The sequence below is a fragment of the Doryrhamphus excisus genome, chromosome 7 (assembly GCF_030265055.1).
Source record: "Doryrhamphus excisus isolate RoL2022-K1 chromosome 7, RoL_Dexc_1.0, whole genome shotgun sequence".
In the NCBI taxonomy this organism is placed as follows: domain Eukaryota; kingdom Metazoa; phylum Chordata; class Actinopteri; order Syngnathiformes; family Syngnathidae; genus Doryrhamphus; species Doryrhamphus excisus.
In genome coordinates this window covers 17,906,899-17,931,235 of record NC_080472.1, presented here as the reverse complement: position 1 = coordinate 17,931,235, position 24,337 = coordinate 17,906,899, and the positions used below count along the sequence as shown (strand labels likewise).

At 38.9% G+C, this 24,337-nt stretch overlaps 4 protein-coding genes across 5 annotated transcripts; 2 read left to right on the top strand and 2 right to left on the bottom strand.

Annotated features, from left to right (window-relative positions):
• Positions 1-204: 204 nt before the first annotated feature.
• On the bottom strand, positions 205-8,411 carry LOC131132729 (ras-related protein Rab-19-like). The gene is made up of 7 exons (XM_058078629.1): positions 8,362-8,411; positions 7,137-7,236; positions 5,882-5,926; positions 3,602-5,717; positions 1,503-1,686; positions 782-885; positions 205-716 (listed from the first exon to the last, which is right to left on the bottom strand). The coding sequence occupies exons 4-7, from the start codon at positions 3,794-3,796 to the stop codon at positions 531-533; spliced, it is 669 nt and encodes a 222-aa protein (XP_057934612.1). The 5' UTR covers positions 3,797-5,717; positions 5,882-5,926; positions 7,137-7,236; positions 8,362-8,411; the 3' UTR covers positions 205-530.
• On the top strand, positions 5,118-9,403 carry LOC131132727 (tetraspanin-8-like). The gene is made up of 9 exons (XM_058078626.1): positions 5,118-5,393; positions 5,667-5,732; positions 7,154-7,267; positions 7,360-7,434; positions 7,493-7,591; positions 7,684-7,770; positions 8,489-8,548; positions 8,644-8,727; positions 8,801-9,403. Exons 1-9 carry the CDS (start codon positions 5,313-5,315, stop codon positions 8,903-8,905), a joined length of 771 nt encoding a protein of 256 aa, XP_057934609.1. The 5' UTR covers positions 5,118-5,312; the 3' UTR covers positions 8,906-9,403.
• Positions 9,404-9,661: 258 nt separating this feature from the next.
• On the bottom strand, positions 9,662-16,932 carry LOC131132242 (tetraspanin-8-like). Of its 2 annotated transcripts, XM_058077704.1 has the most exons (11): positions 16,859-16,880; positions 16,533-16,658; positions 14,792-14,991; positions 14,567-14,632; positions 13,278-13,394; positions 13,134-13,208; positions 12,959-13,054; positions 12,797-12,889; positions 12,650-12,715; positions 11,478-11,561; positions 9,662-11,355 (listed from the first exon to the last, which is right to left on the bottom strand). In XM_058077704.1, exons 3-11 carry the CDS (start codon positions 14,849-14,851, stop codon positions 11,221-11,223), a joined length of 792 nt encoding a protein of 263 aa, XP_057933687.1. In that variant the 5' UTR covers positions 14,852-14,991; positions 16,533-16,658; positions 16,859-16,880; the 3' UTR covers positions 9,662-11,220. The 2 variants fall into 2 exon arrangements, with proteins under 2 accessions (XP_057933687.1, XP_057933686.1); XM_058077703.1 differs by lacking the exon at positions 16,533-16,658 and having other exon boundaries at positions 16,859-16,932.
• An 803-nt stretch (positions 16,933-17,735) lies between these two features.
• On the top strand, positions 17,736-23,045 carry pus7l (pseudouridine synthase 7 like). Its single transcript, XM_058077684.1, has 9 exons — positions 17,736-18,857; positions 18,919-19,078; positions 19,152-19,368; positions 19,443-19,541; positions 20,861-20,942; positions 21,033-21,198; positions 21,290-21,413; positions 22,489-22,542; positions 22,603-23,045. The coding sequence occupies exons 1-9, from the start codon at positions 18,071-18,073 to the stop codon at positions 22,900-22,902; spliced, it is 1,989 nt and encodes a 662-aa protein (XP_057933667.1). The 5' UTR covers positions 17,736-18,070; the 3' UTR covers positions 22,903-23,045.
• The last annotated feature ends 1,292 nt before the right edge of the window (positions 23,046-24,337 follow it).

Below are 24,337 nucleotides of genomic sequence, written 5' to 3'. Positions count from 1 at the left end.
CTTCCCTGGCTGTGGCTAATTCCACATTTTTTGGTTTGTTTTTACATTCCAGCTAAAGGGTGAAAACAAAACATCATAATACATTTTTGTTGAGAAAATTATTTAATTTAATTCAATCCAATAGCCTTTGCAGTTGACAACTATAATATAATGTCCCTCACAAAGTACACAAATGTACTGCTGCGTGTCAGGAAATATTGACAAATAATTGCTACAAGAGAAACACACCATTACTTTTACGGTGTCAAATCATTGGGAATTGATTTATTTATTATTCATTGAAGCAGAATATTCACTGCTGATCTGAAATCTAAATAAAACGGGCATAAGATATTTATAACACAGCAATTTTAAGAACATTCACTGATCAGTTTCTTGTCCTCTTATTCTCCGGTGAGAGAGAAGTCACAGAGTCAATCTTCTTCAAGAGGAGAATGCAGTTTAAAATGTGGTGCAAACCTAAAACAGTGAACATCCGAGTCATGATCACCTCTGTGCATCCTTATGCTTTGTTTTTCTCCAAAGTATGGTCAGCAGCATGACTTCTTGTCCGGTGTGAACGCGCCCACTGTGCCATTAACCGGACGGGAGTTAGTCCTGAGGAGGAGTCTGGGCCTGTTGCAGCTCTCCAGCTCTCCCTGCTGGACTTGAAGACCGTTACGAGACAGAAGCTCCCTGGCCATCATCATGAAGGCCTCCTCCACGTTCTGACCGTCCTAGACACGGGTAAACAAACACAACCTTTATAGATGCAATGGTGACAACAGATATTGTTATTAACCTTCGCTGATGTTTCCAAGGCAGCCAGTATGCCTCGTTCTTTTGCCCGACTGCAGGCCTCCTCAAACAGAACCTCCCTCTCATCCTCCAAGTCACATTTGTTACCTCGGGTGATAAGAAAACATGTGAAAACAGCCACTCCTGCATAACAAACACATCAATAATCCATTTTTACAGGGGGAAAAAAAGGAGTAAAACATTCTCACCATGAGGAAAACACTTGTTGCTAGGCAGAATTGAAACATTTTCTTTATTTAAAAAGGGTGATTCATTACTTCTTCATTGAAATTAAACATTGGTTTACTAACAGGCACAAAAACATCACTCACGAGAAATTATCTGGTTGTTGCTAGGTAGAATTTGTGAAGCTTATATAAAAGCATTTTTTTAAATGTAAAAACAACAATAATTGTGCTGATTCTATTCTACTATATAAACCTAAGCTAGGTGCAATTACTTGTTGCTAGGCAGAATTTGGGGGGAGAAAACAGTAAAAAAAAATGTATTTCCTGGTAATGCTACATACATGCTTTCCACTTTTGTTGCTAGGCAGAATTTGTGAAGCCTAATCAAATATTGCAATAAAAGCTATTTCCTGGTCAGAACATTTGAAGCCTTTGGAAGACATTACGCTGCCACACAGTAGAGAAAGGACTGGGAGAGACGGCAAAATTGGACAAAACTGCACTAAGCCCACCCCCGCCACGTCCCTATTAACTCACCAATAAGAACCAGGACCACATTGGCCGCCCCGTAGAGCTCCACTTCCTGTATCCAGCCCGCCACTGACTCAAAAGTGGAGCGCTTCGTGATGTCGTAGGTGATCATGGCGCCGTGAGCGCTACGGTAGTAGCTTTGGGTGATTGTTCGGAACCTTTCCTGTCCTGCTGTGTCCCATACTTGCATCTGTGACACACATATACACTCGATTAGCAACCACAATAACAAACGTAGTGCTTAACGTAGTGTTTCCCAAATACTGCAGGACCGTAATCCCTCGTTTATCGCTGTTAATTGGTTCTAAACCTGCTTGAGTTCAATACATTTCTGCAAAGTCAGATTACTTATTTACAAAATGGAATATTTTTGTTCACAGCATGTTTGAATGTGCCTCCTGGATGCCTTGAAAGTGTTTCATTTAGGCAAATAACATCAACAGCAACATACATACTCATCATGGTAGTTGCAACTTTTGCATTAAACATTCATTCATTCATTTTCTACTGCTTTTCCTCACGAGGGTCGCGGGGGTGCTGGAGCCTATCCCAGCTGTCTTTGGGCGAGAGGCGGGGTACACCCTGGACTGGTGGCCAGCCAATCACAGGGCACATATAGACAAACAACCATTCACACTCACATTCATACCTATGGACAATTTGGAGTCGCCAATTAACCTAGCATGTTTTTGGAATGTGGGAGGAAACCGGAGTACCTGGAGTAAACCCACGCATGCACGGGGAGAACATGCAAACTCCACACAGAGATGGCCGAGGGTGGAATTGAATTCGTGTCTCCTAGCTGTGAGGTCTGCGCGCTAACCACTCGACCGCCGTGCAGCCCGGATTCATGATTATTAGTCAAATTATATTGACATACAACCGGTTACATTGTGTTATATTGTAAAACTGGTTAGCTTGCTAGCTCGCGGCTAGCTTGTGGCGCAATGTGTTGACATGGGCTCTAATAATGGGAATATTTTTCTTTGGTCTAACTAGGAAAATATTCAATGTATCAACATTGAATCCCACTTTACAGAAATTCACAGATCATGGTCGGGTCTAGAACCAATTAATTGTGATAAATACAATACTGTATATATCAAAAATACATGGTTATAATGGGAGTACAGGTTTTCTTTGGTCTAACTAGGAAAATAGTACGGCACGACGGTCCCACATTCCAAAAACATGCTAGGTTAATTGGCGACTCCAAATTGTCCATAGGTATGAATGTGAGTGTGAATGGTTGTTTGTCTATATGTGCCCTGTGATTGGCTGGCTACCAGTCCAGGGTGTACCCCGCCTCTCGCCCAAAGACAGCTGGGATAGGCTCCAGCACCCTCCGCGACCCTCGTGAGGAAAAGCGGTAGAAAATGAATGAATGAATGAATGAATGAACTAGGAAAATATTCAATGTATCAACATTGAATCCCCTTTCACAGAAATTCACTGATCATGGTCGGGTCTAGAACCAATCAATCGTGATAAACGAGGGACAACAGTATATATAAAAATACATGGTAATAATCAAAAAAATTCTAAATTTCACCGACTGTATATTCATCAAACGCAGGCTTGCAAATACAAAAGTGAAAGGCACAAAAAACCCTGAGGCAATCAGCAGGAGTAAACTATCCTTGCATGGCAACAGCCGCCATAGCAACCCCTGCTGTCTTCTTGCCTCCTTCTTTTGATGCCGCTCCGGAGCCGATTATGTTGTCCCTATCATTCAGATATGTATATTACAAAAAAATTGATTGTCGTAAATGAATATAAAAAATAAACTATTTGCGGGAACCAATGACGTTGCAGCTTGTCTTGCGACGTCAAGCGAGGGGAACTTGAAGATCAGGTTCTGGCTTCCAGAGGCCGGTCGGACTTGTTTGAAGTCCAACTGACAGAGAAGCCATAATAAAGACATGCATGTACGATAAACATCAGGGAATTTACTTGGCCTGCTTCCTCAAGCTTCATAGCTTCTTTTAAATCACATGTTAGAATATTTTTTGGAATGCTTGTGTATGGCCGACGAGCCACAGGTTGCACACCCTGGTTTGAAACGGACTCTGGTTAGAAATAAACGACACCGTGAGCACACTGACCTTCACTTTCTTCCCCTCTATATCCAAAGTGCGAACGGTGAAATCCACTCCAATGGTGTTCTGTTGCTTCTCAGAGAAAACCCCCGACCTGAAGTTCTGCACCACGCAGGTCTTCCCCACGTTCGAGTCCCCGATTAGAATGATCTTGAACAGGTAGTCGAAGGAGTCATCATGCTCGGGTCCGGGACTCTGCATTCTGGCCCGGATGCTGATGCTCTGTGTCGGGTCTTTTTTTTTTTTTTTTTTTTTAATTTTTTTTTTAGTTAAAAAAATGTAAGTCAATATGCACAAGCAAATACACCTGACCGCAGGGGGTATTGGGAGGAATGCGTTCCCGTCAAACCAGTTCCTGCATGGAAGACTCTTGAAGGTGTCAAATTGTGCTGTTCAAAGCTTCTTCACATTTTCTTTCTTTTTCTTACTTATCGTTTACCTTTCCCGCCCTCAGGTTGTGACCGTCTACAAGGACAACATCCTTTTGTATTCCTGCGTTGTTGTAGTACCAGGAAGTCCCTTGCGTTCATTCAAATGTACTAAAAAAATAGCCAAAAAACTGACTTTTTTGTCAGTAATCCATTTTTTTTTTGGTCTAATCCACCTGCTTCTCCTTCACATCCTCTTATAACGTCACTCCCCCATCTCGCTCTCTCCATAGCACCTGTGGAAACAATAGAATCCCGCCCTACCTGTTCCGGAAACATAAGTAACCCCACCCTATTTACAGCTACAGGATTATGGGAAACGCAGTCCATCCGCAATAAACATCATTAGTTTATTATTTTAATTATTTAAAATAACAATATTTTAAATAAATCATTATTTTAAACAAAAGCAGTTTAAAATCTTTAGATGTACAAAGTAATGAAAATATTAAATCAGTATTTTAATTATTTAAAATAATAAACTTTTAAATAAATCATTATTTTTAAACAAAAGCAGTTTAAAATCTTTAGATGTACAAAGTAATTAAAATATTAATTCAGTATTTTAGAATAAATATACAGTAATGGAGCCACGGTTGTACAGTATTGTGCAGTTTTGGGCTGCTGTTCAGAGCCTGGACTGTAGAGGGCAGTAGCGTTCTATGCTAGGTTATAGAGCAAGGCGGTAGAAGGCGGAAACAAATAGGAGGTGTTGACAACCTGTCAATATTAGTGTTGTTTTATACATGTCTGACTGACTTTACAGCCATTATTACAATAATGTGACTGTGAAAGCAGTTTGTAACGATGTAGGAGTGCTTTCATGGCGCTAAAAAAAGGTATGCGAAACTTTAGACACAGCGTCAGTATGTGTACTCGTACACTACTACAACCTACAATTAATAGTTGAGTTAAATAGTAAAGTGACACTTTACAAGAAGAACAATATGAAAGTCGGTAAAAAATACCGTAATGTATGCTGATATTTCTCCTGTAGTTTGTAAAACTATCCAGTTTGACATTCTAAAAGTGAAACACAAACGCACCAACATATCTATCGCGTCTTTCCTCGTCTTCGTTAATATTTATCGACAGATAGCCGAGAATTCCGAGTGTCCCTGAATGCAGCGCGGTGCTCTCGCCATCCAGCGCGTCGCAGTGACGTCTCACTCGGATGCCGTTACATCCCCAAATATCATCACACCACACAATCTTTTTTTCCGCCTCTGTCATTCTCTCGTGTGTGTTGGTTTTTTTTGTAGTGAAAGCTGGGGGTCTGCGGCGGGAACATGCAGCGGAACGCCGTGGTCGTGGTGGCGGACAAAACGAGCCTAAAGAGGCCGTTTATATTCGCCTGTGCTGTTAATGTGGTAGGTGCATTGATGGTGCAAGTTGTGCAAAGAGGCCTGTAGGCGTCTCTGTCCAGTGCATTGGGATGCTTTTTTTTTAGCGCTAGCTAAATGGAATCACATGTGACGTCACATGGATGCTGTCTATGATAGTGATGTGGTTAACCAGCAGCATCATATACTGGATATCACAGAGTGGTTGCTGTGTGTGTGTGTTTAACATACACAATGCATAGACTTGTAAAAGTGCTAGTTTTAAAGCTGTGTTTTTTTGTGTCAATTTCCTCCTTCAAGGCTTTGTGCTTCTTCATGTTAACCATGACAGCGGCCGGCCATCGGGACCTCCTGCAAGCAGGCCAGGTAGGACTTTCATAAACAACAAGAGTTCAAGTCTATGTAGAGCATCTCCCCTGTGTGTATGTGTGTTTGTGTGTGTGTTTGTGTACGTGTCCTTGAGCCAGACAGTGACTTATCTTCACATGGACGCCCGCTTTACATCTGACCCTCACCTTTGACCGCCTTTACGGCCGTGCTCTTGCGGCCATCCTCGTCTCCTTAAAACGACAATCACAGCAAAGTAAATAGTTAATTGGTGTGCGTCTAATAGAAATTTATTATTTTCTAATAGGGCTGCAACAGTGTAGAAGGAATTACTTTTAAAAAGTGAGAAAAAGTGTTGGATGTCAGTAAGGCATCATACTGGGTGTTTTTAGCCACAATATGAGTCTCAAATTGATGTTTTTATGTCCATTCAATACTGCTTAATTGTCATCAATTGTTGTTTTTTAAAGTATTTTTAGAATATTTTTTTACAATTAATTATGTCTTTGTATATTTTTTATTTAATATATTAATCTTGTATTATTTTACATAATTATTTTCATGCGTAAAAACAGCAATGTCGTGTCTAATAGATACAATATTAGTGTCACATTTTTGTTTTTATTGAATGTTTTCTGAGTTTTAAGTTTTTCTATATTCGTATCAAGTAATTGTATGATTTTTTTTAAATATTGTTAAATAATTGTAATATGTAAGCATTATTTTATGCAATTATTTTAATGAATATTAAAAAAAGATCAAATATTTGTCTCATGTTTATGTTTTATTTAATATTTTCTAATTATCTTTAAGCTTGAGTAAATATTAATGAAGTAGACAAAGTATTTATATTTAGTATTTATATTTATTTACTATTGTTTAATTATAATTAATTATTTATTTTCTTAATCTTTGGAAATTAAGTAATTATTTTTAATTAATTTAATTAATTTGTTTTAGCATTCATACACATTTGTTTTGTTGGTATTTGTATGCATTATTGTTGTATTTTTATTATGTTACCTCAATGAGAATAATGTAGAATATATAATAATAATAAAAAACAATAATAACCTTCATTCATTCACTCATTTTCTACTGCTTTTCCTGGAGCCTATCCCAGCTGTCTTTGGGCAAGATACACCCTGGACTGGTGGCCAGCCACTCACAGGGCACATACAGACAAACAACCATTCACACTCACATTCATACCTATGGACAATTTGGCGTCGCCAATTAACCTAGCATGTTTTTGGAATGTGGGAGGAAACCGGAGTACCTGGAAAAAGCCCACGCATGCACGGGGAGAACATGCAAACTCCACACAGAGATGGCCGAGGGTGGAATTGAACCCTGGTCTCCTAGCTGTGAGGTCTGCGCGCTAACCACACGACCGCCGTTACGCCCAATAATAACCTGTTAAGTGTAAATCCTGCTCCTTACATGCTCTGTCTCTTCAGCTGGTGTCCAACGTGTCGGTGGTGATTTTGTACGTCCTGGAGATCGCCTGTCTGCTGCTGTCGCTGCTCGGCGTGTTTGGCGCCTGGAGGGGGAAGAGATGGTGTTTAATTCTGGTAATTCACTTCACCGCAAGCGTCATTAACACCGTACAAATCTAGCATAGCAATATTGTGCAATAATTAATGTCTTTTTTTTGTGCCTGCAGTTTGCAGCCGGGATGGCAGCAGCCAGCCAAACCATCATCGTGAAAACAGCACTGAGTTATCAGGACATTTATGAGGTAGGCCGCTCATTACGACGTTTAATCATTCAAAATATAACCGGAACCTGCTTTTTAGACAGGTGTGGTACGAGAGGAGGCAAAGTTGCTGTCCATGATGCCTCTGAGCTCTGCCAGCAAAACTAACAGGACCTTACTTCACAGTATTCAAGCACATGTGAGCACATTTATACACCTGGAACACATCACATCCTACAAATACATGGAGTCTACGCTGTACATGTGTTTGTGTGTGTGTGTGATCTCCAGTTTAAGTGCTGTGGACTCATAGAAGGCTACAAAGACTGGGGCAGCTCCATTCCTGCTTCCTGTCATTGTCAGTCACCGGGTCGATGCGTGAGTATCCCTTCAGAATATGTGCAAGCTTGAAAAAAAGCACATTAATGACAATGAAGTACATTATTATTTTTTTAAAAGCATGAATACATGATTTGAGAAAATCGGATTATTCTGTTTAAGTGATTTAGTGTTTCCTTACTTAAATGTGTAAGTCTTAAAAATCTTTTTAAAAATGTAAAAAGCAGATCATGATGATGATAAAGTATTATTTTTTTGTTTTGTTATTTAATTTATTAGATTTTAAAATGTTGAAATGTATCACATTACTTTTGTGATTAAAAAAAACTACTTTTTAATAGAATAATTCAAAACAAAACTTTAGCTGCCTTGTTAAGAAAGCAGAAACTCCGATTAATTTATATGACATAAATGAATTAAAAACCAAAAACTACTGCCTTGTTGAAAAAAAGAGGAACTCCATTAGATGACATTGTCCGTTATAAACAACATTTATTTTATGAAATAAAAAACAAAGTAGGCTGTGGCATAGAGTTTAACATTTTCACTTTTAACAAAAAATGTTTTATGCTGTCTAAAAACCTGCCCTTTAAGTAATAAAGCCTTTTTTTAAAATAAGCATTCACTTACCATCAGTGTGTATTATCACGTAAAATACTTCCTGTTTACATTCTTCTTCTCCGGTTACTATGTAGCTATAATGTAAACTGCGCCATCTGGTGGTCTGACAGAAAATGATTTGTGTTCACTGCATTAGATACGACTGCGAGGCAGCGCCACCCTGGGGGCTCCAAAGAACCAATATGTTTATCAGGAGGTAAAAGCACACTTTTCAAGATTAAAATCAATAAATAATAATAAAAATAAAGATGAAAATAGAAGTATTTATTGAATAAAAGCATGAATCCACAGGCATGCCTACATATATACGTCTCCGCACTCAAGCGAGGATTTTCCTTGGCGATGGGCATCAAATTTGGAAGCGGCATATTTTGGGTATGTTTTTTTTTTTTGTATTTTATTTGTAAATGCTATTTTAATGCAAAATATGTTTCCCATCTCCCACAAGGCTGTTTTACTGGTGATGAGCCTGAAGCTGATGGTGCAGATGAAACGCAAGCAGGAGTTCATGGCCTTGCTCCAGTCCAATAGATACGTCCCCGGTGCCTTCTAGTGGTCACCTCAACACATCGCTTCTTTGAATTTGCACATAAACAAAACACAATATGCTGTAAGAATAACCATAATAACCTAGCTAGCTGCTAGTTAGCCTCATGCTATTTGAATATGTACTTTCCAAGACATGCATGTAACCCGAAATGAGCGGCTTAATGCACATTCACGCACACACCTACATGAACCAGAAGCGGATTTCCAGCATTAGAGTGAACTTATATAATGTAACCGACTTCTTATGTATCGATGTAACGCTTATTTATACCTACAACAACACAGGTGTCAAAGGCCACTGACTACGAATGTTCCCGTAAAAGCACATGTACTCGCTTTCTATACTTCGGTCTTAACATTTGAAATCATGTCTGCACTTAATCAATATTGTATATTGTTCATGCCGTTTGTTTTTGTCATACACATTTTTTTAAAGTATGTCAACATATATAATGTACTAAATAATGTAATTTAAAAATGATTGTAAATAGCTAAAATAAACCATGTGATAATTGTTTCTTTTCTTGGATGTTTACACTACATTTTTTGCTTAGAACCGATTTGTCAACAATTATGATGACAAAATCTATATTCATACATTTTTTAAAATATTTTAAAAATATATTAAAAATATTCAACATGTATTTGAAGGAAATGTGAATGTTGTAGTCTGAACCTAATCCTGATTATGCATACGACTTTTGTTTAAATAATATTAAATGTATAAACAAAATTGAAGTCTTTCAAGAAGCTCTTTAAATAGAAGCAAAAAAAGCAACAATTTTATTCACACAAAATAATAATTAAAAACAACAAAGGTGATTTCATGACATGCAAAATTCTCTCCTACAAGAAAACAATTCAAAATATATTTTTTGCGGGAAAAAAAGCATCCTATTTTGTTATGTACAGTATATTTTGCTATGTATATTTTGTTATATTAAGTTAAAGTAAGTGTGAATGGTTGTTTGTTTGTTTTTTGTATGTGCCCTGTGATTGGCTCGCGACCAGTCCAGGGTGTACCCCTGCCCTTTCGCCCCCCGGAATCAGCTGGGATAGGCTCCAGCATACCCGCGCCACCCTAGTGAGGACAAGCGGCATAGAAAAAGGATGGATGGAAGTTAAAAGTAAGCTTTGGTGTCACACAGTGGATATTCATCAATAATCGGTTATTGATCACTCAACCAACCTGCGCTTTGATGCAACTCAACAAAAGCTCAATTCCCCCATAAACAGAGTTCCGGAGGAGCAAGGAATTATTATGGAATGTTGTCAAAAGCAACACTGTTGCAACCAATAGAGGCAAAAATTCATCTAAATGCACAAGTAAAATACTGATTATTATACTAACTATACCATACTAGTCTTTACCATTTAAATAGATAAAGTGGTCTTTTTCATCTTTACATCATGTCCATACTGTCGGCCCTCGTTTATCACAGTTAATTGGATCCATAATAAGCCGAGAAAACCTTTTAAATACGGCTTTATAAAACCAACTTTATAAAAACCTTGTTGTTATAGGCCTGAATTAGTGTGTCCTACTACCTGCCTGTTTTACATATTTAAAACACACAGACAATGGAAATACTTGTGTGTTTGTGTTTTAAACGGAGTTGGGAAGAAGGACAAGGAAGCAAAAAATGTACCACTTCCACACGGAATGAGAGGAGACTCCCGTCTCCATGGTCTGAATCGGTGTAATCCAATGTTTATTATTATTTTTTTCACTTTTTTTCATTACCAATGCCTAATGACCACACTACTACTTAGCACTTGTCTTTCAATATTTTTGGACTAAAAATAGGCCACAGTCAACCAAAAAACTGTGATAATTTGTTCATTAATGTTTTTTTAAACGATATAGGGAGGGACAGCTCTATTGTTCCATGTGGTACTCGGCGGTGACCACTAGGTGTCAGTGTTTCCAAGTTTTGTGTTTTGTTACAGTGGATTATATTATTATATATAAGACCATACTCAGGCAAAAGCTACGGCAACATCCAGGATACGTGTGCTAACGCTAGTCAAATATTATAATATTATTATTAATAATATTATTATAATATTATTAATATTCCGATTGGATTTTGGTCCTGACGCTCAGCTCAAAAAGTGCCTATTTCATCAGGCAATGCTAACTAGCGCTCCCTGAATTGTTCTCGGCATGTCAGAATGAGTTAGCGCTTTTTTTTAGCGCTAAATTCCCACGGCGGTCCAGCCGTGTTAAAAGAGAGCCACCTTTGTAGTACAGACAAACCTGGGCCTTAGACTCGACAGACCTCACTAACCCACGAAACACGCTTTGCGGTACTCCGCTCAGGTGAGCTCGGCAGGCTCAGTGAGGACGGCGTAGTTGCCCGTTTTGGCCTCTCGACTGTAAGCCACGACGTGTGCGTCCTTCTTGGGTTTGAGCTGACATAAGATGACTATACTCAGCACACTGGCCAATGTCTGCACAAACACACACAAGACACAAAGTGACTGTAGTGGCAGAGACCTACACAGACAGCAGGGGGCAGCAAAGAGACACATTGCCATGCAGGGAGACCAAAACGGAGTGGAAGTGATTTTACCCAAAGTAACGTCAACGCCACTGAGGTACCCGCCGCAATGTCCAAGGCGAGGTCTAAATTTCGGAACATGACTGGAAGACATGGCTGCAATACACAAATATCACACACAGCAACAAATAAACATGGACGAAGAACATTTAAAAAAAATACATACATTAATACAATGGAACTATGGCACAGAAAACCTGTTTACAATCTTCTAAATACGATTTTTAACATTATTAGAGCCCTTGCTACACTTACATGGGAGTCGCCTTTACATTACTATTCCCCAATATAGTAGACATAATCAGAGAAAATACGACTTAATGTAAATAAAATATGGAACAGTTTTTGTGGACAGCGTACTTTAAATGGCTAACACTCGTATTAGCCAATATAGCAGACAGAGAAGGACTAAATAAGCAGTGCAAAACGGAAATAAAACCCCTGCTCGAGCAGTGTCACAGTAAATGTGTTCCCTCGGAAACATGAGTGAGGAGTCTATAGTGCCTGTCTAGCTTAACACCGACACCTAGTGGTCAATGTAGAATACAGCATTAAAATCACAATTACTTGTATTTTTATCATTTAGTTAGATAATTTTGCACTTTTTACGCTTCGAAGTGCTTCAGAATACAATCTGCATTAAAAATAAATCATAATAGGCCAAATCCAGCCACCAAACTTATGAATTTATGAATTCATTAATACATGTCACATGTCACGAAATATTACCAATACGTTTTTAATTATACATTATTTCAGTTGTTTAAGTTTTTAAAACATTTTAAAAAATGATAATTTCAATTTTAGTACATGAATTTTGTGGAATAGCCTAATAGTAATAACAATAATAGTTAATTTGTTGCAAAAAGAAGTGTAAATTAGTAGTGCAAGTGTGAAATATTAGGTTTTAAGTATGTATTGCAGGCATTATGTATGTATTTTCTTTATTTTTTATGTCTTTTTATACTTCTAAAATATTTATTCTATTGTATATTGTTTGTTATTTTACGTATATAAATTAGTATGAATGATGTTCTGTTAATATTAATCACTATAACTGTGCATAGTACCAAAAACAAAACAAAACCAAATCAAATAATTGTGAAATTATGTAATGTATCAAAATTAATATATTTGTAAATAACTGAAATTCAAAAGGGATTCCTGCGTAATGACAAACATACCTCCTCATAAATCATGACAGGGTCGTCTGCGCCCTTGTACAGACTGCTGTTTTTTGGAGCGTCCATCTTGGTAAAAAAAAAAAAACAGCAACACAACAATGCAAATGTGCGGCTAAAATAAAACGACACGATCGTCATCACACTCACACATGCGCTGGTGGAGTTGTCAATGCACAAGCATGACTCTGGGATGTCGTAACCCCATTCTTGGTAGCCCTGCTGCACCCCGCAACATTCCAGCTGGAAAACACAACATGAAATAAATCACACATTATTATGTTATGCAGTATTTGTATGTCTTTTACCGACTTCTTTTTGTGTTTCGTGCATAATGTTCAGATCTGTTTCACTGGCGTTGCTGAACGGATGCATGTCCATGTAATACATGTCCACGGTTTTCCTTATCTGCACAACAAGAACACACGAGTGGCGTCAACAGGTATAAAAGCTGATGAAGTTTATAGTAGAAATGTTGTGTAAATACCGTAGGACGCAAGAACAGCAGACCCATGCCAATGTAAAACACAAAAAGGCTGCATAGGATGACTCCAACTGTGAACTGACAAATAAACCTTCAGTATCTGGGAGACACGTGTGTGTGTGTGTGTGTGTGTGCATGTATACCCACCACAATGATCATCCATTTTTTCTCCTTGCAGACGCCGTATAAGCCAACAACGGGCAACAACAGCATGATGATGGAAAGGGTGTAGATAGCACGTATGCCCACGATCATGTCCTCGATCTGTGGACAATGATTGGTGTGTTTAGTAACGAACCCACCTAAACCTAACCCATATTCAATTTTATTATTGCTACTGTAATTATTTTTCATTTTTCTTGCCATTTTCTAAAATTAATATTAACAATATCAGTTGATAGCTAGGAGACCAGGGTTCAATTCCACCCTCGGCCATCTCTGTGTGGAGTTTGCATGTTCTCCCCATGCCTGCGTGAGTTTTCTCCGGGTACTCCAGTTTCCTCCCACATTCCAAAAACATGCTAGGTTAATTAGCGACTCCAAATTGTCCATAGGTATGAATGTGAGTGTGAATGGTTGTTTGTCTATATGTGCCCTGTGATTGGCTGGCCACCAGTCTAGGGTGTACCCCGCTTCTCGCCCAAAGACAGCTGGGATAGGCTCCAGCACCCCCACGACCCTCGTGAGGAAAAAGAGGTAGAAAATGAATGAATGAATGAATGAATATCAGTTGATGACTATATGATGTTTTTAAAATGACTACTTGCTAGTTTCTACCTTTACTATTTCCAGATTTGAGATGTATTATTACTTTATTTATTTTTTATTGCATTTTTAATTACTAATATTGTTTATTATCAGTATTATTTTTAATGAACTGTTTTCTACCATTTTGACTGATTTATTATATTTTATTTTTTTACTTGTTTGATTTTTAACTGCATTTTTAATGATGCAATTTTAAATAATGATTATTATTATTAATAGTATTATTTTTCATTTTGATGCTTTCTATTTTTTCAGACTTGAGCTTCATTATTACTATTTGTTTTGTTTTTTAATTGTAAAATATTGTATATTTTTGGTGGCTGGTGGCCAGCCAATCACAGGGCACATATAGACAAACAACCATTCACACTCACATTCATACCTATGGACAATTTGGAGTCGCTAATTAACCTAGCATGTTTTTGGAATGTGGGAGGAAACCGGAGTACCCGGAAAAAACCCACGCATGCACGGGGAGAACATGCAAACTCCACACAGAGATGGCCGAGGGTGGAATTGAAATTGAACTCGGGTCTCTTAGCTGTGAGGTCTGCGTGCTAACCACTCGACTAACCACACTTTGATCACTTTTTTAGTAACTTTTCTAAAGGTTTTCTATACAGCAATACTATACTGTTGTTGAGTGGAAGGGGGCTAGGGGGCGTTACCTCCTCATCCCGGTGGTAGTGACCATGCATGAAGAGAATGCCTGCCAACATCAATGCACCGATGACCTGTAACAGCAATAAGACACCAGATTCGGGTTAATAATGCCAGCAAAAATAACACTGCAGTACATCACAATCCAACAAAACAGTAAAAAGAAGCTGAGCATGTTGAGAAGGAAACAAGACATGAGTCACGTGCAGGAAAAACGTAAAAACAACACTCACCGCTATCAGACTTGCCACAGCAATGAAACTCCTTTTCACCCAAATGTTCACTTTCCCCATTTTGTCTCCCGGCGTTCCTTCTTAAAGGAACAACAATCACTTTTGATGATTAGAAATGTGCAAAGACGCACACACAAAAAAAAGCAACAAGCCCAAAGTTGTGTGCTGGAAAAAGGGGGTGGGCGGGATCAGGACTGCATCTGGGGACAGAGGACGAGGAGGAAAAGGGGGTGGGAGTGATTCAAGTGAAGGATATTTGGGAGGAAAGTTGAACACATGCACACATTGTTCCAAGATGGAGAAAGTCATCCATTTGTTTTCTCTTTTTTAAACTCCACCGAGGCTTTTTTTCCCCTTCTTTGGGGGTGGGGGGATGAGCGACTGAGGGGAATTCCTCCCCCATCCAGATGTGTGGAGGTGAGAATGGCTGACTGTGTGTCTTTAAGGGGGGGGGGGGGTGTCAACTAAGCCTGACATTGCATGTATATGCGGGTTCATTGCCGCTCAGGAAACAATAAAGCACCAATTGTGCCCCCCCCCTCCACAACTCAACCCAAACCCCTCTCCCCACCCCCCACACACACAAGTCATTTGTGGAAGTACAAAAAGGGTTTGATTGTTGACACACGCGGAGTGGGGGGGCACTTCCTGTTCACAGCAAACATGAAACTTGGATTCATTTGTGGGTCCTCTGTTTGTGGGATTAATGAAGTATTTCTATTTTTTCTACTTGCTATTTTATTATTGCTACTGTAGTTATTTTTCTTTTTGCTACTTGCCATTTTCTGAAATTAATATTAACAATATCAGTTGATGACTGTTGATTTTCTTATTTTCTACATTTTTTTTTTTATAAAAATGAGTATTATGAGTATTATTTTTCATTTTGCTACTTTCTACCTTTAGTTTTTCCAGACTTGAGATTTATTATGGCTATTTTAGTTTTTAATAGCATTTTTATTTCAAATTTTATTATTAATATTGTTCATTATCAGTATTATTTTTAATTATTATTTTTATTTTTAACTCTTTTCTACCATTTTGATTGACTTGAAATTTATTATATTTTATTTTTTTTCACTTGTTGTGTTATTACCATTTGTTTTATTTTTAACTGCATTTTTAATTACTTTTGTATTATTATTAATAGCAATATTTTTCATTTGAATGCTTTCTAACTTTATTTTATTCAGACTTGAGCTTTATTATTACTATTTGATTTGTTTTTTAATTGTATTCTTACCTCATATTTTATTATTAAAATTATTATCAGTATTATTTTGAATTGAACTGACTTCAGATTTATTATATTTTATTCATTAAACTTCATGTATTGTTATTTTTAATTGCATTTTAAAGACTTTTGTATTATTATTATTATTAATAGTAATATTGTTTTTATTTTGCTATATTTTTAATTTTGATTGAGATGAGTGGTGCTTTATTTTTCATTTAGCAACTTAATTTCTATTAATATTGATGTGTGAGTCATGTATTATTATTAATATTAAATTAATTAAGCTACTTGGTATTGATTATTAATTCTGCTTATTATTTATACTTTCTTTTTGTATATTTGAGTCCATTTTATGTATGCATTGACTGAAGTATGACATCCATGTAGGGAAAAACAAAGTTTCCAAACATGGATTCTGTAGCGTTCTTCAAAAAAAAGTTGAGAAGTGTCCCAGCTGCTCCATCTGTGCAACATTCCGATTACTCCTGTATGTGTCACGCTCACATAAACAACAGAGGCCAGATTTCCATGTGCTTCCAGGCTTGATTCCCGTTTCCTCAAGGTCTTGCTTACACAGTAAGAATTTGAGAGCGTTCCATTATTTGGGACTTCTTTTTTGGAGAGTTCCATCTATTGAAAATGCACAAGATTACACGTCGTCTTTAAATGTAGTTTGCAGATGTTATTCCTGTTTTACACCCCCCCCATCTCCTTCTGGGATAAGATCCAAGTCAGTCGGTTGGAAGCAGCACGGCATTAATATCATCAACATTCAGTGTGGAGGAAGTTTTAGGAGAAGTTATGCAAGTATTTTGGGTCAGGAAACAGACCTGCACCTTGGAGAAATGTCTGAATCTCGAGCATTCCCGACTGCTGGGTTGTTTTTGGACTCGCTACAGGCGACCTTTAACCTCTCCCAGCTCAACAGTGATGAGCCAATCCCTTGTTTTGACTTCTTTTAGTTCATTCAAGGTTGGGTCAATATTTGACAACATGATGTTCCAATTAGGGTACTTCAGGGGATTATTTAAAACAAGGGTGTTTAAAGCACTGCCCGGGGGCCATTTGTGTGTTTTTTTATTGGCCTGAAGCACATTCTAAAAATAGAATTTAATCAAAAAATTAAAAAAAAACAGCATAAATGGACAAATCTGCACTAACTTTATAATAATAAATTATAAATATAAAAAACTTTTACTTTCAAGAATAACACATTATTTTACATCATATTATGAAGAAAATATCATTTTAGTAGCATAAAGTTGAAAAATTAAAGAAATGGTCATAATTGTATCAGAAAAAAATAAAGTGTTTTTTTTTTAATAAGCACTAATTTTTATATATATATTTTTTAATTCTAGAAAATGGTGTACAGTATATTTAAAGACAAAGATTTGTGTTGTTATTAGTATTAACATTTCAGTTTTTCTTTTTACATTATGCCTTTTTCTACAATGCGCCGTGGGCCACAAATGTCCACCATACCGCACTTTGGACACCCCTTGCTGTGTAAACAATTTAGGTTAGAAAATTACTCTTTTTTTGCGGAAAATTATTCAACATACAATCCTGAGACCACAAAATTAATAAAACGTATTATGCTTGTATTTATTTGTTATAACAAAGTACAGTGGTATGAGTGAACAGTGTTAGAAGAGGTGTTGGTGGTGTCACTTTAAGAAGCATGAACTCACGTGATACGTCACATGACCCGGAAGTACCTGCTCCAGCGTGCTGTGTTGTTGTGTTTACGTGCCACAAGCGGGCTACTCGAAAAATACGCGCTCCTCCCTTCATTGACACCTGCGCTTTTTTGTTATTATTTGACAACGTTTGTGATTTCAGTAAGAACTAATCGCTACCTTTGTTACTCATGAGCATTTATGCGACGGTGACAGTTGTGTCGTTACGGCTTCTTTGTCAGACATGAAGCGTCTGTCGCTGTCAGCTTCCTAGCGTCTCTGCACCAGTAAAGACGGTTGTTTTCCATCAGCGGGTTATACTGGTTTCGTTTTACTGCGGAGTTTATTCGTTAAGTGAAAATGAAGCAGGACGGCGATGCTGCCAGTGGTCTTCCCGTGTGCTTTGTATCAAGCCATGAGGGTTTTCTTGGAAGCATTAAAAAGTTGATCAAAGACTTCGTGGTGACTGAAATAGACATCCATGGACAGCAAGTCAACACAGCAGCATCCGCTCCTGCTCCTCACTGCTCGGAAGAGGTCAGTAGTAGATGTAAAGAAGGACCAGAGGAGCATCAAGCCTTCTCAGCAGATTGTAGGTTCGATTTGACCATATCGAGCCCAGATAGCTTGGACTTGAGCATGATTTTGGGTCAGGCGGTGAGCGAACAGCTGGAGCAGTTTGTGGTGAGTCTGCGAGATGATGTGATGGAGGATGAAGGTGAAACTCCAGGCAATAAGGAGCTCTCCTTGGGTTCCTTTACTGACAAATACCAGCGTGCCAATGTGCACCGAGCCGTCCGACACCGCTTCCCTTTCCTCATGACCGTCACCATTCAGCCGGAGATCAGGGTGAGAGAGGACCCGGACTACAGAGAGCTGTCTCAGCTGGTCACCGAAGAGGAAGCGGAGGACTTCTTCAGGTTCATCGACGCCAAAGTGCAGGACTCGTCGTACACGTTTCATCCGGATGAAAACAAAGAGCACCGCACGGCCGTGCATCATTTCCTGAATCGGCGTTTTGGGAAACTGGTGGAGACAAAGAGCTTCGGCGAACAGGAGAGGACGGCCATCTCTGTGCGGCTGAGGGAGCGAGGCAGACCCAAGAAACGGACCGCAGATGAGCGAAGAGAGGAGGACGTTTACACAGGTTAGAAAAAAAACACAGCTCACTTTCTCATGAATGATGTCTCACTTTGCTATTTTTCCAGCGTTTACTTTGTGTAAGGAAAACCTGGAGACTCTGGAGGCTATCAGCTACATGGCGGCGACACTTGGCGTCCTCCCGTCAGACTTCACCTACGCTGGCATCAAAGATAAGCGAGCAGTCACCTACCAGTCCATGGTGGTCAAGAAGGTCTTGCCTCAACGGTAACAACAAGCCTGATGACGTGAATAGCGCCTGTTGTAGACCACTCAAGACAAAACATGTTTTCTTCACTAGATTGATGGAGAAGAGGGCAGAGTTCGAGAAAAGAGGGATGCGTCTTTCTCAAATCCGTTCTGTGGCCGAACCCCTAACGCTGGGGCGCCTCCAAGGTAACCACTTTGACCTGGTGGTTCGGAATGTAAGACCACACGCTGTTGATGGCGCTCACACCAGCGCTGAAAAACAGCGTCATATTGCATCGTTGGTGGAAGAGGCACTGGAGAACGTGAAGGTACGAAGATGTCACCTGGAACCATACAGTAGCGATGGTCACCGTGTTTATGTTGGATGGTTTCTTGTGTGTAGGCCAGAGGTTTTGTCAACTATTATGGACCGCAGAGGTTCGGAACCGGGCAGGGTGTCCAGTCGGATCACGTCGGGCTTGCTTTACTCCAAGAAGATATGGTGAGTCTTATGTTTGGTTTGAAATTCAGTTCATGACAACGTTTTTTGATCACTCCATTACAAACCTATTACTGTTCGACTATTCTTACATCTTTGTTTACATGCTTTGCTGAGCTGTCACCGGCGGCGGATAGCTAGCTTGCTAGCTCTGAACTGTTTTTTTATTTTGTTGTTCTTATTTTCAAGCAATATCCCTCGCACATTTCTTTCCTTCTTATTTACTTTTTCTTATTTATGTTGATATTGTTCTGTAGAATTGCACTTTAATGTTCCTTTAAATCTGCTTATACTGTTTTATACAATTGAAGTTGGTAATAAAATATTCATTCATTTTCTACCGCTAAACCTGGGGTCGCGGGGGTGCTGGAGCCTATCCCAGCTGTCTTTGGGCGAGAGGCGGGGTACACCCTGGACTGGTCGCCAGCCAATCACAGGACACATATAGACAAACAACCATTCACACTCACATTCATACCTATGGACAATTTGGAGTCGCTAATTAACCTAGCATGTTTTTGGAATGTGGGAGGAAACCGGAGTACCCGGAGAAAACCCACGCATGCACGGGCAGAACATGCTAATTCCACACAGAGATGGCTGAGGGTGGAATTGAACCTTAGTCTCCTAGCTGTGAGGTCTGTGCGCTAACCACTCGACCGCCGGTAATAAAATATATATTCATTCATTCATTTTCTACCGCTTTTTCCTCACGAGGGTCGCGGGGGGGGGGGGGGGGGGGGGGGCTGCTGGAGCCTATCCCAGCTGTCTTTGGGCGAGAGGCGGGGTACACCCTGGACTGGTCGCCAGCCAATCACAGGACACATATAGACAAACAACCATTCACACTCACATTCATACCTATGGACAATTTGGAGTCGCTAATTAACCTAGCATGTTTTTGGAATGTGGGAGGAAACCGGAGTACCCAGAGAAAACCCATGCATGCACGGGGAGAACATGCAAACTCTGAGGGCGGAATTGAACCCTGGTCTCCTAGCTGTGAGGTCTGCGCCCTAACCGCTTGACTGCCGGTAATAAAATATATATTTAAAAAAAATAAAAAATAAAGAAAAGCTAGCATGCTAGCTAGCGTTATCCGCCTAGCTTCTGGTCTTCAGACTCCAAATGTGACTTTTTACCACAGTGATATTTTGTTGTTAAAAACAAGCTTGGAGCTTCACGCTCACATTAATAAACATGCAAAACGATACTATTTTATAATAGTTTAGTAAGGTATGCTAGGAAGCCCACATATACACACACTTGATTCAGTATTCACCAGCAACCTGGCAACCCAACTGGCTTTGTTTTGATTTCAGGTGACTGCCGTCCGTTTGTTCTTCAGTCCAGAAGATGGTGACGATCCTCCGAGCCAAGCAAAGAGACACTTCCTTCAGACGGGTGAGAGCCGACTCGACACTAACTTCAACAGCGTAGAAAGTTGCTTCCTGAGACATTTTTGGATCCAATCCACCAATCTCCCCCTTACAGATAACGCTAAGGAGTCCTTGGCGCTAATGCCCGTGTCCAAAGCCAGGGAGCGCCTCATGCTCCGTGCGCTCAACCGCTACGGCACCGGTCCAGAAGGTTGTGCCAAAGCCTGGCTCAGCCTTCCGCACGGCATGAGAGTCTTCTATCCGCATGCCTACTGTAGCAGGTTAGCCGCAGGGAACATCATTCATTACATGATCCCAGTCTGTTTCTGCTAATCCATCGGCTTTTCTTTTTTTTTTTTGTAAATCATGCAGAGTTTGGAATGAGGCTGTTGCGCACAGGTTGGCCACACTGGGGCACGGTGTCCGACAAGGGGACCTGGTGTGGATGCAGGGAGTAGACAACATGGACGACAATGAGGAAAGCAGCACTGCTAAGGTAATAATACATACAGTAAATGGAGTGAGGTTCCCGAGGATGGTAAAGTTAGCGCACCTGTTGCAAACTTCTTTCACACCCCGTGGTTATATTTTACTACTAAACTTAAAAAATATATTCGAATGCATAATAAAAATGGTTAGGTATTTAAATGTAAGAAGGATTAGCTCTGAGCTTGGTATGGTGTTAGTTTTTTTCAAAAAGAAGCACAGCACAGTTTGGCCATTTTATGGAGTGAGGTTCCCGAGAATGATGACGCTAACAGTCCAACCTGTTGCAAATTGCTATAACATGTATTTATGCTTGTATTTTGCAACAATTGTTTGGTGCATTTTAAATGTAAGGAGGATTAGCTCTGAGCCTCGGTATGGAGTTCTTAGTGTTATTTTTGACATATTTTTCAACATGAATCAGCCAGCGCAGTCACAGTTGATTTGGAGGAACGCAGCACAGCTCAGGTAAAATCAGGTATGGAGCGAGGTTCCCCAGGAAGGTGAAATTAGCACCAAGTCCCGATGGTTGCAAATGCTTTCACGTGTCTTTATGCTTGCACTTTGCAACATTACTGTACACAAAAAAAGAGATAATCAAAATCAAATGAATGTTATTATAAGCATTTAAATGTAAGAAGGATTAGCTCTGAGCTTGGGTATGGGGTGAGGTTCTTAGTATTAATTTAGACATTTTATTTTAACAAGAATCAGCACAGCCACAGTTGGCTTGGCCACGAGGAACGCAGTGCAGTTCACATAAAAGTAGATATGGAGCGAGGTTCCCCAGGAGGGTGAAATTAGCGCTAAGTCCTGACTGCGGACATGTCTTTATGCTTGCATTTTGCAACATTACAGTCAATAAAAAATATTAATTTTAAATGAATGTTTGAGTATTTGAATGTAAGGATGATTAGCTCTGAGCTTCAGCATGGATTTAAGTTCTTAGTATTAATGTTGGCACATATTTCATTAACTGCCACTAAACATGTTGACATATTTTGAGAAGAATCAGCGTAGTTAGAGTTGGTTTGTGCATTGTGACTTTAAGAAGTATTAGCTCTGAGCTTCTGCTGCTTTTCCAGGTCCATGTCGTGACAGAGCGAGAAGAACAACAAGGAGTCTACTCCCTCGCTCAGGTACGGCGCATAATCTGCACATTTTTGCAACTGCCACTGTTTATTATTTTGTTTTGTCAGGTGTTGCTCCCTATGCCGGGGAACACGGTGAAGTACCCCGAGAACGCCATGGGAACGTGGTACCGGGAGAGACTGGCCAGAGACGGCCTGGAGAGCTGCCGCTTCCGAGTGGGCAGCCTCAAGATGAACCTGCCGGGCTGCTACCGCCCTATGCTGGCTAACCTGTGCAACCTCCGCTACCAGCTCCAGACCAAGGAAGAAGGAGCAGGAGGCGGCGAGGTGCTCACCTTGAACTTTGACCTGGACTCCTCCTGCTATGCCACCATCTGCCTCAGGGAGATCATGAAGTGTGATCCTTAGAGGTCACAGGTGAACAAAAACAGTAGCTGTAATTGTGTTTGTAATTCAGTATTCGGGGCTTTTTGTTGAGTTGTGTGCTAAGCTAGTTTGTTCTGTGACATAAATGACTGAGCTGAAAAAAGGACTTGTGTGTTTTTCTGAGTAACAGCGCCCTCTGCTGACATCTCTACAATTATCTATACACCACAAGGTGGCGACATGCTCCAGCTGTTTCTCTTCTTAAATGACTTTTTTTCACATAAAAAATATTTTCAGACTTTATTTTTGTAAATTTTTGACTTTTTTTCTTTTCAGTTTACAACTTTTTTTCCTCATAAATTCACAACTTTTTTCTCATAAATTTTAGACTCTATTCTTGTAAATGATTTTTTTTCTCTCAGATATTTCTGACTTTATTCTCTTAACTTAAATGACTTTTTTCCACATAAAAATAATTTTCAGACTTTATTCTTGTAAATTTTTGACTTTTTTTCTCTTCAGTTAACTTTTTTTTCTCATAATTTCACAACTTTTTTCTCATAAAATTTAGACTTTATTCTCGTAAATTAAATTTATTTTCTCTCAGATATTTCTGACTTTATTCTCTTAACTTAAATGACTTTTTTCACATAAAAAAATGTCAGAATTTATTCTTGTATATTTTTGACTTTTTTGTCTCATAAATATCCGAGTTTATTCTCAAAATTTCACAACTTTTTTCTCATAAAATTTAGACTTTATTCTCGTAAAAAAAAAATTCTCTCTCAGATATTTCTGACTTTATTCTCTTAACTTAAATGACTTTTTTGACATAAAAATAAATTTCAGACTTTATTCTTGTAAATTTTTGACTTTTTTTCTCTTCAGTTTACAACTTTTTTTTCTCATAATTTTACAACTTTTTTTCTCATAAATCTTAGACTTCATTCTCGTAAATTATTTTTTTTTCTCAGAAATTTCTGACTTTATTCTCTTAACTTAAATGACTTTTTTCCACATAAAAAAATGTCAGAATTTATTCTTGTATATTTTTGACTTTTTTGTCTCATAAATATCCGAGTTTATTCTCATAATTTCACAACTTTTTTCTCATAAATTTTAGACTTTATTCTCGTAAATTAACATTTTTTTTTCAGAAATTTCTGACTTTATTCTCTTCACTTAAATGACCTTTTTCACATAAAAAAAATGTCAGACTTTATTCTTGTAAATTTTAGACTTTTTTTCTCTTCAGTTTACAACTTTTTTTTCATAAATATCAGATTTTTGCTCATAATTTCTTATAAACTTTTTTTCTGGTAAATCTACAACTTTATTCGTGCCCACTAATTGCTATGATTTGCCGCCATGTACGCCTCCACTCTTCTCAATGTACTTTGTGACACTTTAAAGTCTACACAAACACTCACATGGCTGGAAGCCGGAGACATTGGCAGGTCGTGACCTGTGACCCCTA